Genomic DNA, 9882 nt, shown 5'->3' on the forward strand with positions numbered 1-9882 from the left:
GCTTGGGGAAAGGGCTCCTAGGACACTGGTGACATTCTGCTGTGTAAGCTGGGTGGCCAGTGCCCTGGTGAGGGCTCTACGTATGTTGTTATGTTAACTGTTCCCCATACACTCAGTACGCTCTGCCTGGATGTACTTTTCCCACTTAAGCTAAGTAGGTGAAGAATTGCTGCCGAAACGTTTCCAGCCTATTGATTAGCATTTAATTGATTTATTCCGCAAATGCTGCTCTTGAAGGATTCATTGAGATACCATTCCATTAGGGTAATCGATATATATTGCATTTTAGAATGGAAGACTGCAGCTAACCAGTACTAATTCATTATCCTCATCATGCAGAAAATGCATGCTGTTACCCTAAGAAACATAGTGCAGCTAGAGGGTTTGAATGAAACTAGCCCCCCTACGTTGCTTCTCCGCTGCTCCGATCTCTGCTGGAGCATGGGTCCCGACTGCAGTTCACAGGCACAGTTCTTGGTCTCCCTGCGAGAACCGGTCTTCTTTGGAATGTTGGTGTGGGGATTCTATAAGGTCTTGTGGGTTCTCTTTCTGTGGCACCGACACAAATGTTCACGCTTAAACTCACGTGATTGCGGGGAAGAGAAGGGGCTACACATCATTGTCCTTCACTTTCCAGAACGGTGGGGCTTGCTTTCTGAGAGAGTGATCGTGTGTTGCTGGCATAGGTCAGCACGCTCTAGTTACACTGGGGCAGTCACCTAATCGGGTATCCATTTAAGGATGAAGAGAGTAGGGGTGGGTCCAGCCTGTCAATCTAGAGATAGCCAATGAGACTTCTGTGTGGGCATGGCCTTCTGAGAATTCTGGGAAATCTGGTACTTCCCCCACAGGTTAAGAACTGCTAGTCTACATGTACCTAAACACGCGCGCGCACACACACACACACACACACACACACACATACACACACATGCAACACGAGGAGCCTTCAGAAAGTTCGTGGAAGAATGAAATTGAAAGTGAATGGAATTTTTCTATGAACTTTGGTGCCTCCTCGCACAGACCTGTCTACATGAGGCTGAGCTGACTGAAAGGATACCGAGATGTGTGCTTATAAGCCCAATGAACACGCTCGTTTCTCTAAGTCAGTGGTTCTCAACCTTTGGGTCATGACCCCTATGGGGGTCCAATGACCCTTTCACAAGGATCACCCATTCATCACCGTAACAAAATGACAGTGATGAAGTAGCAATGAAAATAATTTTATGGCTGGGGGGAGGGCGGGTTCACCACAACATGTGAAAGGGTGGCGGCCTGGAGACCCCCTTGCAGAGGGGTCTCGGGGAGGAGATGAGCCAGTCAGGGTGCGATGTAACAATGATGAGAAATACAACTTTCCTCTAGTTCCTAAATGTTTCCTCCCCGCTCCCACTACCATGACTCGAATTCCACCCTGCAAGTCTGGCTAGACCAGAGGAGGTACACTGGTACAGATAGGAACTGAAAATACAGGGAATCCAGGACGGATGAGCCCTATAGGACCAGTGGTGTGAGTGGCAAAACAGGGAAGGTAAAGGGAGAATGGGTAGGAAAGAGGGAACCGATTACAAGGAACTATATGTGACCTCCTCCCTGGGGGACAGACAACCGAAAAGTGGATGAAGGGAGACGTCGGACAGGGCAAGATATGACAAAATAACAATTTATAAATTATCAAGGGCTCAGGAGGCAGGGGGGAGCAGGGAGGGAGGGGAAAATTGACCTAAGGCTGGGGGTTTAAGTGGATAGAAAATGTTTGAGAATGATGAGGGCAATGAATGTACAAATGCGCTTTACACAATTGATGTGTGTATGGATTGTGATAAGAGTTGTATGAGCCCCTAATAAAATGAATTTTTTTTTAAAAGGTGGCGGCCTGAGGAAGGTTGAGAAGCACCATTTTTAAGTTATGTTTAATGAGAATAAATGGCAAGCCCCAGAGAGCACGACTTGAGGCGATTAGAGTCAGGTTTCACAAAGGGTCGGGAAAGGGGGGCGGAAATCCCTGAGACAGACTCGGGGCAAAGCCAGACTCTCACACACTTTCCCCCAAACCCAAATGGAGATGTGCGGGCCTCATGTTACAGAGCTGGGACACTGGTGCTGGTTTCAAAGGCTCGGCAATCGATAGGGTTTCAATTGCTTGGAAATCTGCACGATTCTTTGAAACACCAGACAGCGTCAGATCCCTAAATTAAGTGTGGTTGCCGCAAGAGGGCGAGGTGTTGATGGCGTCGTTTGTTGGGATGGATCCCTAAGAACACAGGACCTGTTGACACCACAGCTCCACACCCAGCGTCTCCTGTGTTTGGAAAATGACCAGCTTCACCCTCCACCTGGGGTGATTCCTTAGCCCCATCAGTAGCTGCTCCACAATTAAGATCTCGAAGCAGCTCCTTAAGATTAGTAAATGGAAAATGAAAGCGGAAACCCCACTTGGGTGTGCGCCTAAGGCTGTCCCAGTTTTCTGCACCTGGGACTGGCTAAGCCTGCGTCACGGGTGCTTCCCTGCAGGCGAATGAGCCCTACCTCTGCACTGCCTGTCGTGGTGACCGGCCAGCCACAGGGAACTGTGGAGCCTTAACGTGGGGCTCGGGCACCTCAGCCACTGCCTTCTAAACGCGATTGCACTTTCCTTGCATTTAAGTAGTTAGGGTGCCCATGCTGAATCTAGGAAGACTGCGGGAAGATGCGCTCAGAGTCAGCCCATATGTGAGTATTAGCCCGGTAATACGCAGACTGTGGCCTGAGCTAGTGCACGTGTGAGTATTAACCTGGGCCTCAAACGTGCATGGTCGCCCCGTGGTGGTGGTTTGTTTAGATTCTGTTTCATTATTTGGATGGAGGTTGGGTATTTGGAACTTTGAGTCTCTTTAGTTTAAGATGTAGTGCAATGTGGTTACTTCATTATATAGAGGGAATGCTCTGTGTGTGTATATGTGCATCTGATCATGTGTAAACACACACGTACTCACTCACAAGCTATAGAAGTGGCAGTGGTGCCTTTCAGATAAGGAATTGCCTTGTGCTTGGTGACCGCCCCTGAGTCGGCTGGAGTTCTGGTGACATTGTGTGAGACGGGAAGGCACGGTGTCCTCTTGGTCCTGCGCTGTCTGAATGGTCAGCAGAGGGTCTGAGTCTTCTGTTGCGGCTGCTAGGCCGAGCCTCCCATCGCCAGTGTTTGAGTTTCATCCGCACACTTTTATTGGGCATGTCTGGGTGAACTCAGCCCATCAGCTGTGGTTGTGGGTGGTGTTGTGGTGGTTGGTGGTGGTGGCGGTAGGTGCCATTGAATTGGTTGTGACCATAGCAACAGGATGTACACCAGAAGGAAACATGACCGGGTCCTGTGCCAGCCTCACCGTTGTTCTTATGTTTGAGACACCGGGTCGATCCATCTTGTTGAGGGTCTTCCTGTTGTTGGGTGCCCCTCTCGTACCAAGCGTGATGTCCTCCTCTGGGGCCTGGGCTCCCCTGACAACATCCCAGCAGCACCAGCCCAGGCTCATTGTAAGGAGGGGAGAGAGAGAGACCATCCTGGCTGTCCCTGGAGCTGGGTGGGGGAGGAGAGCAAATGAGAAAGCAGGGAGGGGTCCTGCATCAGGAGGCGTTTGGTAATCCAGGGGAGAGGCCCTTGTGGTCGGTGCCGACCTGGGCATTGGGACTTGAATTTTGGAGCCCAGATTGCCAGACTTTTAATGGATTCCGTGACGGAGAAAGAGGCATCCGGGATAGTGGTATACATTCCTGGCAGGGAGCGGCTGGGGAAGTAGTGGTGCCATTTGTAGAGAAGGCGATGATGGAGGGAGATAGACTCCAGGCCATCCCGAGTGTGGGGCTGAAGGACAGGGCGGTGTGGCCAGCAACACGGGAATTACCCGAGGGCCATCGTAGAGGGGGCGTGCATCCCCCAGATCATCACACTCCAGAATTCCCCCAACCCCAAGAAGGGAATATACTTTCCTCCCCAACAGGGGACCCTGAGGATCCCAGACAGACAGACAGCCGGTCAACACACAGTGACCTTCCCTTGACGGTCCGCTGCTTGTCTTTCAGCATCACCCAGAGCTGTTGAGCTTCCGATTACACCTGGGACGCGGAGAACTCACCCTGAAGCTGGAGAGGAACGAGTAAGTCACCTTTACTTCTTGTCTTCGGTGTGAGAGGAGGCAGCGGAGGGGCTGCTGACTGGCAGGTGGAGAAGCAGACGTGAGCGCAGGTTCTTCATCCGGCTAGTCCTGGGCTAGGAGTGACCTCAAGAAAGGGTCCAGTGGGCAAAGACAGAGAAGTGATCGCTCGGGGAACCAGCACCTCCGCAGGTGTCCTTCCAGCTGACTTTTGTTTTGCTTTGCCTGTGGTCGGATTTCCTCCCCACCCCCACCCCCACCCCCAAGGACAAGATGTAAGGCCTGCCTGATCCGCTGAAATCACTAAAACCAGACTCAACGCCCTGCAGTTGACAGGACTCCCAGCAGCCCTCTGCAACAGCAGAATGGCACCCATGCCCTTCAAAGACTTGTCCTGGGAGTGGGAAGTGTCATCTTTCTTGTGAAGAGTGGCTGGGGGTCCGAGAGCAGTGCCCCTGGACCACTTGGGGTGATGCTTGGGACTTTGTCAGGGGCTAGAAACTCTTTTCTCCCTGAGACCTACCAGGAGTTCATTTTACTCTGTGCTGTAAACTGCTCATCTTCTCTTTAGTTTGAAATGTAGCCTCCTTTTTTTCCCTTTTGAAAAACGATCTAAATTTCCATCAAATGGTGTTTTGCTTTGTTCCCAGAGCCCATGACCTCTGTTACAGCTTGTCTATACCTTCTCCGTAGAAACCAGCGTCTGCCTCACAGCCTGAGCGGAATACCACACGGGTCCCCCTCATGACAGCGCAGATGCAAGAGTCCCCAGGAGGCTCCCTTGGGTGGGGCCGGCAGAGAGCTGTCTGCTCTGGTCAGTCGGCTGCAGATAATGGGCTATGAGCCAGGCTGCTTTAAAATAGGCATTTCCCGCTCTGGAAAGAGCTGGCTCCTCTCCCCTTCCTGTCATGTAGACACCGGGTGCTACTGGAATCTGCATGTCCGGCAAGCAGGACTCTGTGGAGCGAGGCCTGACTCAGTGTTGCCCTCCAGGCCCACTGCTCCATCCACCTCGGTCTTCACATTGCCCAATTCAAGCCCATGCGTGTGCCTGTTGTGTCCCTCAGGGGCTCTGTCCTGCCACCTGTACGCCTGCGCTCCCTGGAAGTGGGGGGTGGTTTTTATAGGGGAAGCGGCTCTCCCTTTGCTTATTGTGCCCCCCAACTACCTCCACTTTCCAGTGGTTTAAAAGACCCCTAGACCCAGACACCTGTAGCTTGGATCCCAGGTGGGAAACAGGTAGGTGAGGCCCAGGACTTGGCTGTGGGATTGGCCTGTGGCTGTGGTGGGCAGGGTGGGGCGGTGGGCGTGGACCTTTGTCCCTTGCCGTTTGTGTGTCATTAGGAAAGGTCTGGGTGTGAAAGTGGCTTTCCCCAGAAAGATCAAACGGAAATAAAGTGCCTGTGGCGCGGAGTGGTCCCTGTGGGTTTACGATCGGTCGGCAGTGGGGTGAGGGGGTTCCTGTCTTGGAATGGCTGCTGTTCTCACGTTGTTGGGGCCCCGAGCCAAAACCCAACGCACTGGCATCGAGTCGATGCTGACTCATAGGAACCCTAAGGATTGCTGAGACCCTGGGTTGCTGAGACTGGAACTCTTTACAGGAAGAGAAAGCCTCCCATTGACCAGAGGAGCAGCTGGTGCTTCTGGACTGCTGACCTTGTAGTTGGCATAGTGGTTACAAGCGGGCTGCAACCAGGACTCGGGTGGAGGGACAGTGGCCTTGAATTTCTAAGATGGTATTAGGATTATAGGTCAGGGAATGGAAATGGACAGATGACAAATCTTAGTCTGTTCTTATAATAAAAGAAGCAGGTGTCAGTGCAGAAAAGCAGAACTTTTAGGGGAGAAAAAAGAGACCCCCCTCCCTGCTAAGTATTGCTGCCACTAAAGATAACCTTGGTTAATATTTTGGTGAATTTTTATGTCCATCTTTGTCTAGTGCATAAAGCTTCTCTGTTTCCTAATGCATATCAGAGAGTGCGTACCATTGTATATCTGGTTTTCTAAAGCCTGGGGGTCCGGTTGACCCTCCCTTACTGAAAATCAGCCCGAGACCCTGGTATCCAGGAATGGGCTGGTGTGCATTAAAGCTCATCTTTGAAGCTTCCTTCATTTGCTCCCTTTGAACACTGGGTATTTGTTTCACAAGATGATCATGAAATCAGCCCGGTTGAAAGTCAAGCCACCTCTTTCCTCCACCCACCCACCCCCAACCTCGCCATCAGCCTGTGTTTTAGGATCACTGTAGAGAGCATTTAATATGGTCTTGGATCATTCCGTAGCTTTATCTTAATTATACTGCCTGTACCAATTGTAGAGATCCCATTATGTCGAGCTAGCATTTCTGTAATAAGAGCACGCCGGCATTGAGCCTTTCATAAGGCTCCCTTCCCCCAGACCCTTCAGTGGACCCCTTTTTTATTTTGCAAACAGATTACATGTCTGTTCCAAATGGACTCTTCTTTCTGAGACAATGAATGCCAGAAATCTACAATTTCATAAATAGAGTGAAATGCTTGTGTGCTCTTCGCTCTGGGGGTGGGGGAGCTGCAGTTGCAGAAGGTACTGATTGCCCCGTACATAATAGGATTTTTAATTTGCGTAGCCTTCGGCTCCATCATCCACTTCTGAGACAATATCTAAGGGAAGCTAGGATAAACCAAAGCTAAAATTACAGCCCAAAGAACATTTATAGCAGGTCGATTGTCTCGTCTCAACTACAAAATAGAAAGCTTTGCAGCAATTAAAATAGGACAAAGACCCTTTATTCATGTGAAAGTTCCCAGGATCTGTTTAATAGGAATAATCATTTATATGGTATTCATTCCCTTCTTTTTACTTTAAAAATATACTATCCTACATTCATCTCCGAGTACATAGTTAAGACAGGAACCCTGGTGGCACAGTTGATGATGTGTTGAGCAGCCACTAACCACAAGGTTAGCAGTTCAAACCTACCAGCCACTGGGGGGGAAAGTACGAGCCTTTCTGCCCCTGTAAAGCCTGGAGACCCCTAGTGTGCTAGTCTCCTCTGCCAGCAGAGGCCATATGAGCCAACATTGCCTTGGCAGCTGGGGGGTTGATTTTGGTAGCTAGTGGTTACCCATTGGGCTGTTAACTGCAAGGTCAGCAGTTTGAAACCACCAGCCGCTCTGAGGGAGGAAAATGAGGCTTGCTATTCCCCTCAGGAGTTTCAGCCTTGGAAACCCAGGGGGTACTTCTTTCCTGTTCTCTGGGAGTCAGACTTGCCTCGATGGCAGTGGGTTCGTTTGCTTAGGGCTGGTGTCCTATGATTATAGACTCGTGCTTTCTTTATGGTCCTTTGTTTTTCTCTATTGTCTATTGTGCTTGACAGCAAGAAAATATTCCCTTGATAATCGGGGGACACTTCAGTGAGAAGGGGAGAAGAGCTTGTGAAAGCTGAATAAGGGCTGAGAACAAAATGTTGGATTGCTTCATATTCATAGAAGGACAATGGTGTATTTTAGGAAGTACTCTAACTTTCAAGGAGCTTGACATGCCTGCCCATGGTACCCGGAGAAATGCGATTTACGTAAGACTTGGCCGGCAATCCTAAACACAGCTCACCTAAGGAAACCGCTCAGACCTCTGCTGGGACGAGCAGGCCTGAGTGCTGATTGCACAGTTGTGCTGGGGAATCTCGTTCACGGACCTGCCAGCATCCCTAATCTGTATGGGGATCGGATGCTGCTCGCCGAAAACCCGTGTTTGTACAGCTGTAATTGAATGTTTAAAGAAACCTAAAGCTCCCCCAGAGAAGTGTTTTTCACAGGGCTGCAGGGAGCAGGTTTATCGCCTCCATAACTCTACCCGGTCCCCCTGGAGTCTGCGGCCATTCCTCGGGCAGGTGCTCTGTGCAACTGCGTCTTTGATCAAAGTGCTTCACTGCACACGCTGGCCGGTCCAGGAGAATTCCAGGTGGCGGGGACTGCTCCCGCTTGGACGCCTCAGACTCGCTGGCCACGTGTTTCCAAGCCCGGTCCCCCTCTCTGGTTGTCATGGAAACCCGGTGACCACTGAGTCTGTACTGGGGGGTGAATTGTTTACCTTTAGGGTGTCTTTGAGTTACAAGGACTGTGGCGTGGGCATTTGCTCTGGAGTGACCCCAGACATCTCTCCGAGGGGAGCTTTGATACTCACGCTAGAAGACTCGAAGCCAGGGTGTCTCTGCACGGTCGGGAGCATGAAGGCATGGGCTTAATAGCGGGCAGGGTGGGTAAGTGAAGCCAGTGCCCACCTGGCATCAGAGGAGTCCACCACCCGGGAATCCCTGGTTCATACTTGGTCCGAACCACGTTGGGCAGCTGGACGGAGCTTGCTGCTGGTGAGGTTGGGGTCCTTGCCCACATCTGCCAGTGTCTGTGAAAGCCAGGACCTGGGCTGATCACCTTTCCCCATTTCCCGGCAACACCGAGCTGGGGAAGGACAAGTGTGTGCCGCACGACAGACTCTGGATTAGGGAGATTTCCAGTGTTTGGACCAGTGGGCCAACACTAACAAGATGAGGTTTCATGGGGATGCATGTAAAGTCCTGGGCTTAGGGGAACAAAAACATGAGGCTTGCCAGCTCTGAAGGACGGGTCCCAGTCGTTCCTGCGAATGAGACCCGGGCTTTGTTTTCATGAGTGCAGATTCGATGTGAACCCCCAAGGCAGTGTGGCTGTCCACACGCGCCACCTGAGTGGGCATGGTGGATCCTCTAGGGATGTTGGATCATCCACCACGCAGGGCCCCTGGCCAGGCCACATCCAGGACACTGACCACTTTGCTCTTCCAAGTCGAGCTTCCGGGAGCCACCTGCATCTTTGTTGTCATTTCTATTGTTGGGTGTTCTGGCTTCTCCTGTGACTGGGGAGGCTCTTCAGGTCAGGGGCTGGGTCTGCTCGTCTCCGCTCCTCTCCCTCCCACGGTGTGGCTCACCTTGCAGCAGGCGCACTAGTTGGACGGGTGGTTGGTGAAATGTAAACCATCTAGACGAAGGCAGGGGCGTTAGAGGTTTGTTTGCCTGGGCGGTGAGAGAGACAATTCAACAAGAGAAGCTTCTGGGGGGGAAACAACATCACCCACTCCCTGCCATGGAGTTGTTTCTGACGCGGAGTGACCACAGGGTCAGGGTAGCACCGCTCCTGGACTCCGGCAGGAATAGGAAGCCTGGTCTTTCTCCGCAGGACTTAGCGTGGAGACGCTGGACTTTTGAGACCTACCTTGACTTCTGACAACAAACTGCCTGGACTCTTTGCCCTCTCCACTGTGAACGTGGAATTGGACGTCTGCGTAAGAATCGGTGCTGAATGATCGGAGCTCCAGCTGTGTTTCCAGATGGGACTTGAATGTCCCCAAAACATCCCTGTGGGAGCAGCAGACTAATTAGGTCACCTTCCTCCACTCAAGGCTTCAGTACCATGACGGCCTGTTTCCAAGCTCCTCGGCCGCTGAAGGCTAGGTGAGCCCTGGCCTTTGCCAGTGTGTCTTGAGGAGGATGGCCAGACGCCATCAGTTGTGACAAGACCTGGAGGGAGGGGACTGCTGTGCCCTCATGCTGCGGTCCTGCTGCTGCTCCTTTTAAATGCCCCGAGGTTGGTTCTACTGCCCATCAACCCCATGTAAGTCCTGCCCACCCCCTTCACAGTGGTTCGATTTGAGCCCTGTGTTAGGCCGAGCTGACTAGAGAAACAAATCCAGAGACACTCATGTGTCTAAGAAAAAGCTTTATATCAAAGAGCAATTGTATGTT

The 9882-nt window shown here is 51.5% G+C and overlaps 1 protein-coding gene across 1 annotated transcript in view; it reads left to right on the forward strand.

Moving 5' to 3' along the window:
- The window catches only part of ADAM12 (ADAM metallopeptidase domain 12), a 286161-nt gene that overhangs the window by 71939 nt on the left and 204340 nt on the right, over positions 1-9882 (forward strand). The window contains 1 exon segment of the mRNA XM_045291382.1: positions 4057-4130. Coding sequence (XP_045147317.1) covers positions 4057-4130 — 74 coding nt within the window.

Source organism: Echinops telfairi, unplaced genomic scaffold, assembly GCF_000313985.2.
Source record: "Echinops telfairi isolate 266 unplaced genomic scaffold, ASM31398v2 ScPeMD7_70;HRSCAF=299, whole genome shotgun sequence".
In the NCBI taxonomy this organism is placed as follows: Eukaryota; Metazoa; Chordata; class Mammalia; order Afrosoricida; family Tenrecidae; genus Echinops; species Echinops telfairi.